The sequence below is a fragment of the Crocuta crocuta genome, unplaced genomic scaffold (genome assembly GCF_008692635.1).
Source record: "Crocuta crocuta isolate KB4526 unplaced genomic scaffold, BGI_CrCroc_1.0 scaffold179, whole genome shotgun sequence".
Lineage (NCBI taxonomy): Eukaryota > Metazoa > Chordata > Mammalia > Carnivora > Hyaenidae > Crocuta > Crocuta crocuta.
Window position 1 is genome coordinate 15,787,051 of NW_027551568.1, and position 18,177 is coordinate 15,805,227.

The 18,177-nt window shown below is 36.9% G+C and overlaps 1 protein-coding gene across 3 annotated transcripts in view; it reads left to right on the forward strand.

The window, feature by feature from the left end:
• Positions 1 to 18,177, forward strand: part of SLIT2 (slit guidance ligand 2) — a 370,098-nt gene that overhangs the window by 311,595 nt on the left and 40,326 nt on the right. For all 3 annotated transcript variants that reach the window (XM_077750411.1, XM_077750413.1, XM_077750412.1), the window contains 3 exons: positions 7,022 to 7,146; positions 7,286 to 7,383; positions 9,113 to 9,252. In XM_077750411.1, coding sequence (XP_077606537.1) covers positions 7,022 to 7,146; positions 7,286 to 7,383; positions 9,113 to 9,252 — 363 coding nt within the window. The remainder of the gene's footprint in view (positions 1 to 7,021; positions 7,147 to 7,285; positions 7,384 to 9,112; positions 9,253 to 18,177) is intronic.

An 18,177-nucleotide genomic window follows, 5' to 3' on the forward strand; every position in this document is an offset into this window, starting at 1 on the left:
ATATTCAGTTTCAGGAGGTTCTTGACAAGCTGAAATCTTTTATTTTGTATCTCAAAATTACTGATTGACATTGCCCTTAGTCATTTAAATAAAGTGTGAAGGCAAGTAAATAATACAGCTCAAACTAGAAGTAATGAAAAATTCAGTAGATCAGTTTTGGAGTAATATTTAGAACTTGGTCACATACTTTATACATTTTCGTATTTAGTACTGCCAACACATAGTTATATATTAGTAATACATATAAATATTATATATATAAGTATAAATATATATAATATATATAAATATACATTACATATATTATATACATAATAGTCTTAGCTTTTGCGAGATTATGATTTGCTCACTGACCAAAGAAAATATTTTCAGATTTGTTCATAGTTATTTACTTTTAACAAGTAACTTAAAAAAAACAAACAAGGATGATTTTTAATTACTCTTTGAAAACTTAAAACACTGAGAAAATTTTAACTGACATTTATTTAATAGGTAATGAGAACCAACGATTCATATTCTCTTCTTAAATATTGTATGTCCATATTCAATGTGATATGATCAAGTTCCATAAAGTAATTATCATTCTTTTCCATTTAACTGTGGCCCAAGAAGTTCATTTATTGGCCTGAGTTCACACATGTATGCAGCAAATGGTGAAGCCTCGTAATCCCAGAGGTATAATATGCAGCCTTTGTGTTTTTGTTAAATCATCTATGTCACTCAGATTTATAAGATTTTTAACCCCCAGTCATCCGTCGGCCATCCCCAACCCTGAGGTGAAAATACAGGGATTCCAGAAATTTCTGTCTTGCCAATTTCAATGACTTCTTTTTTTAATCATCTCTGTCTTTCATCTTAGACGTTGGTAGCCACTCGTCCTTCTTGTACATTCTCTTTACCTCTTTCTTCATTCTTTTGCTGACACCTTTTTCTTACATTCTGTAATGTTGAAATACATGGGGTTCTCTCCCTACCCCTGTTTAAATAATTGATTCCAATCCCAGAGCTTCAAATCTCAGCCGTGACTTTTCTAAAGAACTTCAAATTCATATTGCCATTCACCTAGTGATTCCTCCCCCTTATAGGCTTGCAGAAACTTAAAACACATATTCTAAAACATGCATTTTCATTTCCCACATCCCCTTGCAGTTCAGATATACATGTGTCTAGTACTTAACTGTAAGTTTTTCAAGAAGCTTCGACATTTCACTTACCTTTGAACTCCCAAAACTTAGCTGCCTGGCACAAAGTAGATCCTCAATAAATATTTGATAAATGAATGACGTAATTATGGAATGTTGTTAAAAACATGCATATGATATTAATGCTTAAGAGATGCAGTAATGTAATAGCAGGTGGGGCTTAGAGTTTTGGGGTTTTAAATAAAACCTCCTTTAAGTTAATTATGCCCAACATCAAATAGCTCCTGCATTTTTCCTGAGTTGTCTTTGCTGTACCTTTGACTTTATACAAGGGCGATGCTAGAGGATTCTCTTATTTGACTTACATTTCCAAGGGATGCCAGAATGAAGGCAGACTCTGAGATATAGTTAGAAATTTGTGTTTGGAGCTTTTAGTAATAAATCAAAGTGAGGTGCAATTCTCAGTGGGTGGCGATATTGGTGTCAGGTGCACAGCTAGTGATTTCAGTCAAGTAAGCAAGTCTGCCTTCAAGCTTTAATGGATTTGAGGTCCGGCAGTTTGTGTTAAAGATTAAAGTAACTGGCAAAGACAAATTGTTAACCAAACTTTTGGCTCATTTTCCCTTTGAATTATTAAGCTAAATGCACTTGCAATCCATATAGCTGATGTCAGAGGGCTATCTTAAGTCCAGGCTAACACTTAAATCCACCTACTTAACTTAGACTGACCTCTTTCGTTTCAGTGACATCAGTAAACTCTATTCCTGATGCTAGTGGTTTGTTGTTTTTTAATTTTCCTCCTCTGTGGCACACATCTTAATGGAGCTCATGTGTTGGCAATACTTTAAAATTCTTTAGACCAGTTACCTTTAGGCAAGTGGAAGGATGGCAGATTGGTGAAGGTATCAGCAAGCAAGCTCTAGCTCCTTGCCAAGCAGCAATGCAAGTTCTCTCCTTCTTAATATTAATAATGTTTCTGGTGGTTGTGTCAAATTTACAAATCACAGTTGCAGTCCTTAAACACATAAAACCATTAACTCTAGGTGTTGTTACCCAATAGATAATTATCTCTCAGTGCCCCCTGTCATTCCCTTAGGTTTTGATAATAATAGTCCCTACACTTTGCCCAAATTTCAGCAGCCGCTGGCATAGACATAAGGTACTCAGTGAACCTGTAATGAATGAATAAATAGCAGGCTCTAATTTGCCCTTGTCTATGCTAATTTTGGAGCAAACAAACATGGGGAGACTTCTGTTCTTTTTCTAAGTGAACCACTCATGTTCCTTTCAGCTACCTACCTACCTTCTTTGGAAGTTTAGGGAAGACTGCCAGAACTTCCTATGGCTTCTGTGCTTGCTCTCACTATATTTTATACTCAAAACTCATTATCATATCATTTAATGCAACCCATTGAGATGACTGCCATTATCCTAACTCTGCACACTTACTAACAAATCTAGATTACTAACTTGGCTTGATGGACTTGAGATTCTGTGTCCAAGATTACTTGCATTATGATAAGAGACTTGTCTAATTCCTATCCCGGACATCTTCTTTCATCTGGGAATGATCAAGCGTGCAAAATTCTACATCTGTTGGTTTGTTCCTAAAGAGTTATGCTCTTTTACCATTTTGTTATGATTTTAGTTATCATCTCTTTTTAGCTCTGATATCATCTTCTTGTTATAAAAACAGATTAAAGATGTCTTTACCCTTGAAATAAGAGCTTTGTAGGAAAAGATCTCAGAGAAAGTATCCTGGGTGGAAAATGATTCACAGATTGAAGGCAAAGAAAAAATAAAAGATATACTTAGCTGAGGGCCAAAATATGAAAGAGAGATGAATGAGAGAAGAGAGCTGGATATAAGAGATATAATTCTGAAGGCTTAGAATATAGAAATGAGCAGATTTAGATAAACCAGGTGGATATAAAAATCACATTATAGGAATGATGCTTAATTGGGTGGAATCATAATCTAAATAAGAAAATAAAATAAATAATAAAGACAAAATAAATAAGAGAATTATATCATTTTTAAGGTATTATTAATAAACTATTTGGAGGGGTTCCTGGGTGACTGTCAGTTAAGCGTCTGACTTCAGCTCAGGTCATGATCTCACGGTTCATGAGTTTGAGCCCCACATTGGGCTCCTGGAGCCTGCTTTGGATGCTGTGTCTCCCTCTTTCTGCCCCTTTCCTGCTTGTGCTCTTTCTCTCTCTCTCTTAAAAATAAACAAACATTAAAAAATATGTTTTTTAAAGAAACTATTTGGAATGGATACAACTCACAAACACGTTTTGAATTACTCTTCATCCAAACTCAGGAGCTAGGAATAAGAAATTGTCTTTGAGGAATTGACTTTATTTTTTTTAATTGTTTTAATGTTTTATTTATTTCTGAGAGAGAGAGAGAGAGAGCATGAGCAGGGGAGGATCAGAGAGAGAGGGAGATACAGGATCCGAAACAGGCTCTAGGCTCTGAGCTGGCTGTCAGCATAGAGCTCGACACAGGGCTCAAACCCACAAACTGCGAGACCATGACCTGAGCCAAAGTCAGATGCTTAGCCAACTGAGTCACCCAGGCACCCTGAAGAATTGACTTTAAAAGAGGAGTTTGAGGGGTGCCTGGGTGGCTCAGTCAGTGAAGCATCTGACTTCAGCTCAGATCATGATCTCACAGTTTGTGAGTTCAAGGCCCACATCAGCCCGCTTCAGATCTTCTGTCCCCCTCTCTCTGTCCCTCCACCATTTATGCACTGTCTATCTCTCAAAAACAAATAAAAACATTAAACTTTTTTTAAAAAGAAGGATTTGAAAAAAAAACAGATAGTAGTCAACTTTACTGACCAGAAGGAGTTAGAACTAAGTATCTTAGAACTATAATCCTAATTATGATGCCACCGAAACAGTTTACGTGTTTAAGAAATATATCAAAAGAAGCCTGTGCACGTGGGAAATGTTGTTATTTTGATTCCTTTAGCTTTAGCTAAACTGTATATATATGAGGGGGCAGTGATCCCATGTGGTAAACCCGTAAGAAATTCCAGGTAATGAAATAGTTGAGTGAGATAGGAAACCAAATTTGGTCCTGGAGAAAGGTGGAGAAATTAGTGTTTATTGATGAGTTTATTAGGTATATAGTTCAGTGGCTAGTTATTAAATACCTCTGGGCTCTCTGCAAAAGTGGACAGGGACTTCTCCAGCCTGGCAATGTGGGTATCTGCGTACTCTATTACATTCTCCAAAGTGTATTTACTTTTTTTCCCTGAAACAATCCTGGCTTCTTATCTAAATACTCAAACATGATTTTTGAAAAGCATCACATTCCACAGAATAAACATACTGCAAACCCTTAACTCCTCTATTCATATGGCAGTCTTACAAGGTTGGAAACACAGAAATAGAACAAGTGACAGCTTTCCTCAAGGTCTGGGGAGGGGGCCCAAGGAGCATTTACAGTCCTCGTATTTGCTGATGCTCTGTTTTGGTGGTGTCCATTCTTACTGTTCCCCCAACGCCTTTTTTTCCCCAATTTAGATTCTTCTTTCTTCTTCCCTAGCTAAGGGACCCACTACTTCCTTTTCTGTTGCTGGTTCCAAGCATGATGCGGTTAGCCAACACAAGGCTATTTATGGGGGGCGGGGTATCTTAATTTAACTTATTGCCTTAACCAACTGCCACCTTTCATTCCTCCAGTGCACTGAAGAGCTAAATTTATTTGATAAACAAGTTGGAGCGGGGGTGAGAAATGAACAGTCTCTGAGCATCACTTTGGTATTAATCCCAGCAATTTCTCAGCTGTGACTTGCTATAAAGACTGCATTAGTTACTCTGGCTACCAAGAGAAAGTGAAGGGGACACGGGCAAGGCCTCCCTAGGGTCAGAGGAGTCACTAGGAGTAAATACCACCCCCCTCCATTAATAAAGTCATTCCCAGAGCTGTTGTTCACTCCCAGATGGTTAGAAAAGAAACGAGAATCTCTTTGTAGAGATTTTTCAGGGTTTTTGTTCATAGGAAAACTGACTGATACAGAATACTATCCTCTTTGGGATTTTACTCCTAAACCATTTTATGAGTATTTAATGGTATTTTCCAGGGTAAGGCAATACATAGATATGAAGAGGTGTTTTATTTTTTAAGTTTATTCATTTATTTATTTATTGAGAGAGAGAGAGAGAGAATGCACGAGCCAGGGAGGAGCAAGGGGTGGGGGGGGATAGAGGGAGAATCCCAGGCAGACTCCACACTGTCAGCACAGAATCCGACCAGGACTTGAACTCACTAACCATGAGATCATGCCCTGAGCCAAAAATCAAAAGTTAGACGCTTAACCGACTAAGCCACCCAGGTACCCCTGAAGAGTTTTTAAGCCTACTATGAGAATCCACCTTTTCTTTCTGTTTCTGTCAGTAGGCCAACAAATCACAAACATAACCTGCAGAAAAAATCTGATGCAAGATAGTTTATGTGAGCAGAAATCACACAATTTTGGGGTGGAGGTACCTCAGAAGGTTAGATCACTGATGGTGGGAAGAGGGCATGCTGTATCACCTCTTTAGATGATTGTGCTGGAAGGAACATGCGATGAAATGTGCAGCTGGAATTATTGCTGCTCATCCCAGTGAAGATAAAGAACTACAGAGAGGTGGCAATGACAGAAACATGATTCATGTTTATATTATAAAATATTTGCATTTTACAAATGTATGTATGAATAGGTCACTCTGATATAGTCCTCCGTTGCCAAAAGGCAATCTAATGAGCGCTCAAAAATATGGCAAAAAGTAACATCAGTGGATCATAATTTTATTAAAGACAGAAGTTTCCACATTGTTAGCCATTTATGGCATGAATATGTGCAACCAAAGGAGAATGATTGCAAATGAATCTGCCTTTAATCTAAACCTTTCATGGACCAGGAGATTTTTAAAATGTGGTTCCCAAAAAGTGAGATTGCAAGAGAAGATGATTTCAATGGTATTTTCTTCTTGGAGAGGAAGATACAGAAATCCCACCCACCACATGCCTGTGCTAATGTGATAGCATCCTGAACCAAAAGGATACAAGGGAAGATACGATGGAAATTACATTTTTTATTTCCATATGCATAAAAGTGATGGTGTTTCCTCTCTCCTGTGTGAAAATAACACTACTGATCTAATAATATCAGGGAAGGTGCATACTTTTGTGTTTTATAAAGTTTATTTTATTTACTTATTTTGAGAGAGAAAGAATAGGGGAGGGGCAGAGAGAGGGAGAGAGAGAATCATGAAATCATGATGTAGGCGAAATTAAGAGTCGGACGCCTAACTGACTGAGCTACCCAGGCACCCATATTGTATTTTTAATTGCACTGATTTATTTCTGTTTATTCATTAAACCTTCACACACATCCCCCAACAGACACACGCACACACACACTCACAGTCCTCTTTGGGACTGATGTTATGCATTTCCATGACAGCTGACTGAAGTTAAGGTGCAGGCAATGGCCATGGAATGCGTCCACAAAGACTAGTTAGCCAATGACGGGATTGACCTTGTGACATTTGCATCATTAACATCAAATCCTAACAACCTAAGCTCACAACCCATAGCCCCACTCTGAAGTTGGACAGTCTCCCCACAGCTCTCAATGAGATGGCCTCCTGTTGCATTCTTGAACATTATATGACGATGCTGATTTCTGTTGTATTCATAGAAGATAAATACATATAGATATGTGACCAATATTTTTATGCAAAATCTCCTTTTGTAGTTACAGAAGAGAAATACATATAGATATGTGACCAATATTTTTATACAAAATCTCCTATTAAATAAGTGAACTAAAAATACAAAGTATTAGTTTCTTATGTTTTTAAATTGATTTTCAGGTCCTGTGGATGTCAGTATTCTAGCTAAATGTAATCCCTGCTTGTCAAATCCATGTAAAAATGATGGCACCTGTAACAATGACCCAGTTGACTTTTATCGCTGCACCTGTCCATATGGGTTCAAGGTAAGGGGAAGCTTTTAATGGAGCCACGATCTGAAAACCTAGCTTTCTTTCATGGGTCCTCATTATTGTATTGTGTTTTCTCTATATACTAAGATATGCTTGGTTTACACTTGACTTTACTTGGCCATTGCTTCTCCAGGGCCAAGACTGTGATGTCCCAATTCATGCATGCATCAGTAACCCCTGTAATCATGGAGGAACTTGCCACTTAAAGGAAGGAGAAAAAGATGGATTCTGGTAAGTCATTGGACTATAATATTCTGTCGGAAGCATTGGAGCTAGGATAAGCAAACATTCATTTTCCTTTTTAAACCACAGAGTGTTATTCTTTTAAAAATGCCAGAAATTTATTCATCAGAACAATATGCATTAGTTCTTCCCAAAGATATTGTAATATGAAAAAAAAAAAGGAGACATTATAGTATTCTCAGCTCAGGATGCTATAAAATCAAGAATTTTTAAATATATGCACGTGCTGCCTTAGGATTCATACAGTCATATTAGGTCAAGACAAAGTAGTAGCTCCATTATGCTAATTAATAGCCAATAGGCTCCTACTTCAAGTTGCATATTCATCTGTTGTTTTGTGTATTGCTTTCACAGACAGTGTATAATGATAACATGTAGGTCCCACTGACACAGACAATTAATGATTCATTTCCAAGCCACAAAATGAGTAGACAAACATGCTGTGAACATTTTTAATCTGGAGTTATTTAATCATACAGTATAATTACTTCAGATGTACTTCATGAATTATGAAATAGAGTTCTTATAATGACAGTAATAATTTCACCTAAGAATGTTAATCTGCTACATAGCTTGTTAGAAATACTACATTTTACAGTAAGTATTCTTCATTTCTGCATTCTGTTATGAAATGGTCTCTTTTTCAGTAAGACTTTACTCAAAGATTATCCTGATACCTATTGAAAATAAATGTACAATATTTCATGTCACTGAAAAAAATTATATTTGTTGAGACTTAAAGAGAACATTTACATTTTATAATGACAAGGAAGATTGTAATTTTATTTTCAGATTTCTTCTTTGCTTTGAGATATGGAAGATATTACTGCTAGGATAGAAAGTGTTGTAACTATTTTCATTTTTTTTATGTTTATTTCTTTTTGAGAGAGAGAAAGAGACAGAGCATGAGCAGGGGAGGGGCAGAGAGAGAGGGAGACCCAGAATCCAAAACAGGCTCTAAGCTCTGAGGTGTCAGCACAGAGCCCGACATGGGGCTCCAACTCATGGACTGCAAGATCATGACCTGAGCCAAGTGGGATGCTTAACCGACTGAGCCACCCAGGCACCCAAAAGTGTTATAATTTTTAAAGTCAGAACTGGGGCTTCTGGGTGACTCAGTGTTTTAACCATCTAACTTTAGCTCAGGTCATGATCTCATGGTTCATGGGTTTGAGTCCCCCGTTGTGCTCTGTGCTGACAGCTCAGAGCCGGGAGCCTGCTTTGGATTCCTCCCGGTCTCTCTGCCCGTCCCCTGCTTGTGCTCTCTCTCTCTTAAAAATAAATAAACATTAAGAAAAATTAAAGTCAGAACCAGTTTCTCCTCATTTATAAGCAAAGAAGCATGAATCATTCTATTACAGCACAACTTGTGATCAAGATATCTAGGGCTGTAAACCTTGCTTGTGTTTTAGACCTGCAAAAACATTGGACTTACGGACTTAAAGGACTATGGGGCCATTTGCCATCTTGACTCCAGCAGAGCTTTTCTTTTTCAAATTATTTCTAATTTGGGGAAAACTACCTTAAATTCATGCCTACTGCATGTCATTTAAAAGTACTTTAAATTTCTTAACAGTTAAAATCTCTGTAATTGATAAGTGTGTTTAGCTTTTTTCAGTATTTAGACCACATGGTTTAAAAATGCAGCAAGAACATGGTGTGTTTTGTTTTTGTTTTGTTTTGTTTTGTTTTTGGCCTTTTCTCCCCTGGTGTTCAGGTGTATTTGTGCTGATGGATTTGAAGGAGAAAATTGTGAAGTCAACGTTGATGATTGTGAAGATAACGATTGTGAAAATAACTCTACATGTGTTGATGGAATTAATAACTACACGTGCCTTTGCCCACCCGAGTACACAGGTAAGGAGCATAGAAAATGCTGTGCCGTCAGTAGTGTATCTTTTCGAAAGCCTCAGTGGCACTGTGTTGTATGCGTGTAGTAAGCCATTGCATTATTCCATAACCGGTAGGTGGTTTGAAAATTAGATGTAATGTAACAGACAAAAATGGTTTCAGTCAACCAAATAAAAGATGCAGCAAGCTCAAAACACAGGCATCTACGTAAAGTCATGCTATCCAGCAAAAGAAGTTACCATTCTGAAAATGGTTATAAAGCATTTTCCCACAGTTGTAAAGCATTTTCATATAAAACACCTCTCCTGTGCAAACCAACCCACCAATACATATCTGAAAAGAGGGCCTTTTTTCACAGTCAAAACATAATTCAGCATTGAGATTACTTGTGTCCACATGCATTTCTTCACTAGTGAGTGTTTTCCTGTAGTAACTCATGTCCTTCAAAATAAAACAGTCAGGAAGATATTGAGTCCATTGGATAATCTCATGATTATCACCTTTCTTCTGACATTTTGTATCTTAGGGTGATAAATTTCATAAGTCTCTCTGAACTAGTAAACTTCCCTTCACAAACCAATTTGCTATAAAGGCAATGTCAAGTTTAGGCAAACCCTGTTATGTCAATAAATCTGTTTCAATGGTTTTATGTGGCTATGAATAAGGAGTGAAATAGTTACAGTCTCGTTTCCTATTTAATAAACCACTTAGTTTTGAAGTTGATAGGGAAAGGAGAACGTTACACATTTGATTTGCAAGAAAAGATGGGGAAGTAGATTCTGCGACTCTGTTCAAAGTTACCATTTCCATTATGATGGGTATTTTTCATTAACTGTGTGTTTGTGTACAATTCAATGCATAGTTAAGCATATCAGAGGGCAAAATAACTGGGTAGATGACTGAGGTTAACATCTCTAAACATGAAAAGATGAGAGCACATCCTTATGATTCACTTCCCCAGGGATTTGTCAGGGTAGCAGTGAAATGTAAGCTTTATGGAATACTCAAACTTTGCGTTTTGATAATTACTTTTCCTGATGGGCAAATGCTAGATAAAGTAAAAGCATTCTGTTTCACATCCCGGATTTGTTTGAGTGACTTTGAACCTGCCTTTTCCATGTTTTGTTTTGTTTTGTTATTTTTTTCACACCAGTGAAACATCTGATGTCATATAGAGTAATATACTAAGTTTCTGTAGGAGTTTGAACATGTTGTATCATTAATTGTTCTATTACATACATGCACCCTTTGGGTCCCTTAGTGACTAGTTTGAATTCTTTGATATTTTGCATTAATAAAGGATAGCAAATACATTCAACAGCTACCCATTCTAAAATGGTTGGGAAGTTTAGGTGCTATATAACTTTGACATTCACACTAATATTACTTGTGTCACACCTCAGAGAGTTGCCAACGGCCTTCATGCAGATTCTGGGGCCCTGGGAGCTCCCCTGAGAATTTGAGTTTTATTGACTGAGCTACATTAAACTGGTACGAGAAGCCCAATGTTTGCACTAAAATCTGTTACCTAGTACCTTCTTAGTATAGAGTAGTTCTGTTTTCCTATCATTGTCCTAATCATTTTCTTAAGGGCTTAATTTTGGAAGCCTCTTGAAACTAACCTACACTCACCAAGACGAACTAGACCTAAGCATTTCAAGCGCACATGGATTAGCCAGTGTGCTCCTGAGCCCAGAGACCAAGAATTTATCTATATCCCTGGTGAAAACCTAGGCTTGAAAGCACTTTGTATTCAGGTTCTTACACACCTTTTTAATGATAATTTACAGAAGGTGACAGACACTTCTCAGTTGGTTTGGAGAGGAGTCCACCTGCCTTGGCTTTACATTTGCTGTATCTTATTTCTCACCCATTTCTTTTGAGTCTCCACCTTACCTTCTCTCCCTTTATTTTCCAAGCTTCCTTCCTGAACCTTCTCCTCTTGATCACCTTTTCTCTATCCTAAGTAATCCAGTTCACTGCAACGTCCTCAAGAAGTATTATGAAGCCTCATTTCCCCTGTGTCATATCTCTTTTTATGAAACACATCAAAAAACCCCAAAGTTTAGTAAAACCACTTTTTAGCCAAAGTGTGACATCTATAAAGGCCATGATGTGGGAAGCTGCCATGACCATCTGTCCAGAGTCACAGTTCTCAACAAGAACTGAGACTCTTAGATGTTTTTAGTCATAGCTATTGCAATTATTGATTTGCCTTAATTGGGGCAAAGAATAATCAAAAATATTGAACTCAATAGAAAGCTCACAGCGTACAAAACATGATATTACTACTGTCACGGGGCTGGTTCTTGTGGGCCACAAAGCGTTTGGCAGTTTGGCATCAGAGCAGATATCTAAACCAGGCACATTTGTAACTGACCCATTAGCTGTAGTATTTCTGTCCACATGTGAAATTAGCTCATTTACAAAATACCAAGCAACCATCTGCAGATTTTGAAATGAGTGGCACATAAGTGGCCTTCAATTATAGGAAGTATAAATTTGACCCTAGAGTTTCATATCGTGCTTCATCCAAGTTTGCAGTTAGGGGGGATTTTTTTTTTTTTAATAATGTGAATTAAGTTTTAGATTTAAGTTTGGAATCTGATTAATGAGGATGAGACCTGGGAAGAGAAACCATGCTGTGCTCAGGGAATACGATCATGCTGCCATTCTTTAAAAATCACTCAAGTCACAAGTTGCTTTTCTGTTTGGAGATGTTTTACTCTGTGCCCCCAAAGGCAAACAATGAGAAAGTGAACTGGTTACTAGGAGCAAATAAAACTTCTTGGGGAAAGGTTGTAAATTATCATGGTGAAAGGTTTTACAGTTGGCATCTGTGTCAAGGCCCAGAAATGGACATCATGTTGCCAACAGAGGAAATTCAAAGATCCGAAAGCAGTCTGACAGGGGGCTCCCAACGTGATAGGCAGGCTATACGATAGAATGAACTGCTATTGGGAAATTAAGTTTATTTAAGCCCTAGTGACCAAAACATCACAGTAAATAGTGATTGATTTATTAGAGAAGAAAAGTCTCTGTTCTTTCCTGCTGCGGGGATTGACAACATAAATTTTAAGGGTCAATATTGTTTTTTATTATCGAATCTTTGCAATACTTTCCCCACCTGGGTTATCAAGACTCTTCTTCTACCTAACTCAAGCCATGATCTGTCCTTCTAGTTGCATAATATGACTGTTGCTTACTGGTATTTTTCAGACGAAATCAATTTTTGGAAATTTAAGTTCACTGTGATTTTAAATTAAATTTTAAGCATTTTAAATGTAAATGCTAAGGATTCAGGAAGGAGGACTCTGGAATTATTAATTTCAGCTTGCAAGCTTGTTTTTGTTTTGAATCATCCTTATATCCTTCCTAAAAAGAGTGCATATCTTAGAGGTATATTTTCAAGGAATTCCTCAAATTATAAATTACAAATTATGTAAGCTCAAAATCTAGGAGAGTGAAAATTGTATCTATAGCATCCCTGCAGTGCTGAAAAACTTGACACTCATTCTCAAGCTCTGGTACAAACTTAGTTATTGAATTGAAAAATATGTTTCCGCATGTTTCCTAAGAGTCAGAAGCCTAGGTCAGCTATATCAACACTCTGCTTCTTAAGACTATTCTCATGGGACACAGATGACAGAGATGATCACAATATACCACCGTGGTATTACTTAATGGGATGACATCAATTCAGGAAATGAAAGCTTCCATACAAATTGGGCATGTAAGGACTTAGAATATATTTTGTGGAAAATACTCAGACCGTTTTAGTTTTTCCATTTTGTACCATTATTTCTTCGTTTCCCAAACCTCCACTGCCCACACACAAACCATGAAGTGCCCATCTTAAAAAGTAAACGTGCTGGTTGTTAAATGAACTGGTTGAGATGCAGACCTCTCGCTGCCTGGGATGGCGTTGACCTTTCGCCTCATTTACTCCATGTTTGTGCGTGTGGCCCTGCTGTAGGTAAGAAATCTAAGCCTTGCTTTAGTCTGCTCTCACCCTCGGCGTCTCTGTTAATGCCGCGCATTGGCTTCGTGTGCTCTGCTGTTGTATCGCAATGTAAAAAGTCTTTTGTCTCTTCTGTCCTTGTCGCTGCCAGCTGCTAATCTGAATGAGGTGGAAAAAGGTTAGTTGCCTTTTAAGTCTATTATGATTTTCATTTTAGTTTCCCTTTTACTTTTAAAGCTACATAGATGTCATTGCGTGTACACGGTAAAAGGACGGTTGACAGAATTCGAAACCAATACCTCAGCTCAGTCATTCAGATCCTTGTCCTATGCATCACTATGCCGAACACTATAAAAAGGGCATCTGAAGTGCACCTAACCAATTTCTAGAAGGCTCTGAAAGAAATTCTCTGAGTGGGAAGACGAGGTAGCTAAAAAGAAAGACGAATACTTTTTACTTCCTACTTGTCTGTATGCTTTTACCCTTTAAAGATGTCACCAACATGAATTATTTTTACAGTGAAAACCATTGGTCCTTCAGTACCGTAGACAGAGTGTAGGTATAAAAGTGTTTAGATACTGGGAATTTTCCCAGGACATTAAGCTAACACCTCTAGTAATTTGAAACATGTAAAATACTGAAAGATGTTTGTATTTATTAAAACATTTTATGAAAGAAACATTACAAAGCCCAAGAGATTGATTTTGAGAGTCACATTGTCAAACACATTATAAATTGTCATAAGTACTAGGCAGTATTTTTAAAGCATAAAAAGAGTCATATCTAATCATGGACATCAGCATGGTTCAAATAGATCCCCCAAACCACCAGGGCCCAGGAAAGGAAGTCCTAGAGTAATTAGAGTGATAGGTATTTCTGGGAAATTATCATGAAATCTTTGTGAAATTTCATTTTAAAGATTCAGAATTATTACTAATAACATTGGATTTTTACTCATTCAGCTGATTGGACATTTTCAAGTGTCACATGCAGGCACAGTGTCCTACAAGGAGCACAATATGTGCTTGTCTTGACATTTCTGGTTGTATGCGAAGCATTTGCAGTAGGATGATAGGGCTAACATGGAATACATTATGTAGCAGTTCTCTTTGTCTCTGCTTGCTAAGGACTCCATTGTTTTTTCTGTTGCATTATTCAGGTTATATGCTGTGTTTGGTCACTTACTCTTACTATGTACAGAGTTAAGTTGAAAAACATGAAAAAAATGGCTTCATATTTTAGAATGTTAAAATATAGCCTATGCAGTTCTCTAAAGATTAATGAATCCAATAACATCTTTGATCAAATGTCATCTTTTCTTTTTAAAAGTACTAAACTAATTGGTGGTCTGGGGCAGGGGTGTTTAAAGTTTGCTTCTATCTCAGAAAAACAATAGCAATTGTTCTGTTATAGGAATATGTCCATAAATAGTTATATATACTCTCAGAAAAAGCTTGGCAGTGTGATAGTGTTTTAAATCACCACGTGATTTCCTATGTTGACTAAATTTCATGCTTATGTTTATATAAGATGCCTTCTATTTCCAATAATCTGCTGCCAAGTGAATTTGCTTTGAAAAGCAGTCAAACTTTTCTCTATTTTTTAACCCATAACTTCACAAGAAGTTAAATTTCAACTTCTTCATAGCAGAGAGTAACTTTCTTAAATAAAAAGAAGCTCCATAATTAGGTGACATATTGTTCATTAAAAAGAACGCTGTAGATGTGAACAATAAAAATTTAAGCAATAACTTGTATAAGATGAGAAAACACACACCTTTTAAGTAGGGATCTAAATGCAAACCAATGTGTAACTGACCCCAAGGCATGCACTGGGATTTGGGACAGGGAGGCTTCCTCTGGAATCATTTCCTTCTTATCTGCTGCTGTCTTCCAGGCTTGGAAAGATTTCCCATCACATAGTGACTCTGCCTAATTGTTTATGGTAAACAAGCTTTTCTTCTGCCATCTCTTCAGCTTTCTGTACATAATTGTCTTTCATGTGCATTTGAAAAGAATAAAGCTGTAGCCACAAAATTCAAATGAAGGCAAACAATCTATTTACACATGAAAAAAAAGAAAGAAAAAAGAAATGACTTATCAATGCCTACAAACTAATTATTTTCCCTTATTATTACGCTAATAATAAGTATTAGGCTAATAATTATTAGGCTAGTAAGGCAGGTGGGGTTCTGATGAATTTTTTGTAGCTAATGGGGAAGGTTCAGATTTTTTTTTTTAATTTTTTTTTTTTTTTTTTTTAGGAGAGAGAGAGAGAGAGAGAGAGAGACAGCGTGAGCAGGGTAAGGTCAGAGAGAGAGGGAGTCACAGACTGAAACAGGCTCCAGGCTCTGAGCTGGCAGTCAGCACAGAGCCCGACGCGGGGCTCGAACCCACGAACCGCGAGATCATGACCTAAGCGAAAGTCGGACGCTTAACCGACTAAGCCACCCAGGCGCCCCTTGGGAAGGTTCAGATTTTTTATCTTGGCACTAATATTGTCAGCTCTGGGACCTCTGTCACCTCTGACAGTCTTTTTTTTCCCCCCTGGAAAACAGGGATAATAACATCTGTCCCACCTCACACTGGTGTCTGAGAATAACATGGAAGAATGTATGGGATGACACCTTATAATGCTAACCATCTATACTCCAGAAACATCAGGGGCTGCCATTCCTAATGGTATGAGTCCTTAAGGGAATTTTGATAGAGAAATTCCTACCTAAAGTAGATTATAATCATAAAGGAAATTTCTCTCCCTGTAATTTTCAATACTATCTTTCTTTGTTTTTTTTTCAACTCTTTCTCTGTATACATTATATGATTTGGTTAGTTTCTACATTACAAAATTTACATGTTTTAATACACTTCTATATTTTCTAATTTCCACAATTCGTTTATTATTTTCTTTTTATTTATTTATTTGGTAATATAGTTTATTGTTCAGTTAACTAACTTACAGTGTATACAATGTGCTCTTGGTTTGGGGGGTAGATTCCCATGATTCATTGCTTACATACAATACTCAGTGCCCTCCAACAAGTGCCTATAAACAATGTTTATAGCAGCACTTTCAACAAGAGCAAACTTATGGAAAGAGTCCAAATGTCCATCAATTGATGAATGATAAAATACTATCTTTCTTTAAATTATTGTTTTGTAATTCTATTTTCCATGCATATTTCTAATGGAAAGACTTTAGAAATAAGTCTTTGGTTCTCTTTACCCCCTTACTTGACCAGAAGTATAAGGAAATAGTGAATGCTGAAGAGCTCTTCGATTTGGCTGATATTTTTTTTTCTGAGAGAGAGAGACAACGTGAGCAGGGGAGGGTCAGAGAGACAGGGAGTTATAGAATCTGAAACAGGCTCCAGGCTCTGAGCTAGCTGTCAGCACAGAGCGCGACATGGGGCTCGAACTCACGAACCGTGAGATCATGACCTGAGCTGAAGTCGGACTCTCAACCGACTGAGCCACCCAGGTGCCCCTCGATTTGGCTGATTTTTGTTTTTTTGTTTGTTTTTGGTTTTTTAGGTTTTGCTATATTTTTAAATTTTTATGATCTCTTAATAATAGTTACTTTCTGTTATTAATTCTGCCTCAAGATATTCAAGGTCTTTATGTCAAGATCAATATAGTTGCAATCATGCTTGCAGTCTGGTTTTTTGTTTTTTGTTTTTGTTTGGTTTTGGGGGGTTCTCTTATTTCATCTTATTTTATTTTTGATGTTTTTATGTATTATTTTTAATATATTTTATTGTCAAGTTGGCTGAAATACAGTGCACACAGTGTGCTCTTGGTTTTAGAGGTAGATTCCCATAATTCTGCAGTCTAACTAGAGAGAATACTCTGGCAGCCTAACACGATTGTGTGGTTTGCCTTCACTTTCCGACCTTTCAAAGCCAGGTCCTACATACTTGCTCTTTAGTTAGTAGGCAATGCCCATTGAGCCCAAAACAACAGCTTAACATAATCAAGCCTTATTCAATCTAATTTGGATTTATTTATCTTAAATATAAGAGCTAAATATTTCTAACATTTCAGTAGTTGTTGTAATTGGCTACATTATTTGGCCTTGATGTTCCAAAGAGGATGTACTGAAAAACATCTCATTTTTTGTTTATTTTTAGGGGGAGGTAAGTTTTTCATTTTAAATATTCAGACAGTGTTTATTGAGAAAATATCTTATGCTGAACACTGTGCTAAGCATCAAGTGTGACTTTTTTAAATGCATAAAACATCTACCAGGCAAACTCTTTGGCTTTCACTCTTCAAGTTCAAATTGGGTCAGTTATTTCACTGATACAAAGCCATCGTCTCTCATATCCCAAGAAAGTGGACAGCATAATATGGTTCCTTTACCAGTTGATAAATGAAGATAAACAACCTTTTTCTAAATGAAGACTAATCAGACTTTCTGGCCAACAAAACATTATGGAGCAACCCATTTCATATTATTTAGAACAAAAGTGAGAACAGAAGATGATTTTCCTTGCTTGAAACATTTTATTATCCACATGTCTAGAGTATTTTCTTGAGCCTTCCTACTTTGAAGTATGATTAACTTTATCTCATGAGGTTACTCTGTGGCAATGTATCCCATCTGCTCATGGTCCATTTTGGACATCTTTTGCACCCAGAGGATGTTGATCAGTGTATTGGATCTTTAAGAATTTGCAGCCCCTCAAGATCATTTCCTTACATCTCTGTACAAACTAGTGGATTTAATTAAGTTTAGAGAAATGGGAATGATCTGAGTACTTTATTGATCATATTTTAGAGGTCAATGAAATTTCTCATTGATAGGACAGATTGTAGTGTAGTGAGCACAGAGGAGAAAGCATCATATTATTAAAAAGGATCCTCAGGAAGAGTCGGCTCTTTGAAAAAATAAGGTAAGAAATAACAGCACACTTTTAGTGATGAAAAAAGTCAATTATTACCATTACCATTGATAAAGATACCGAATAT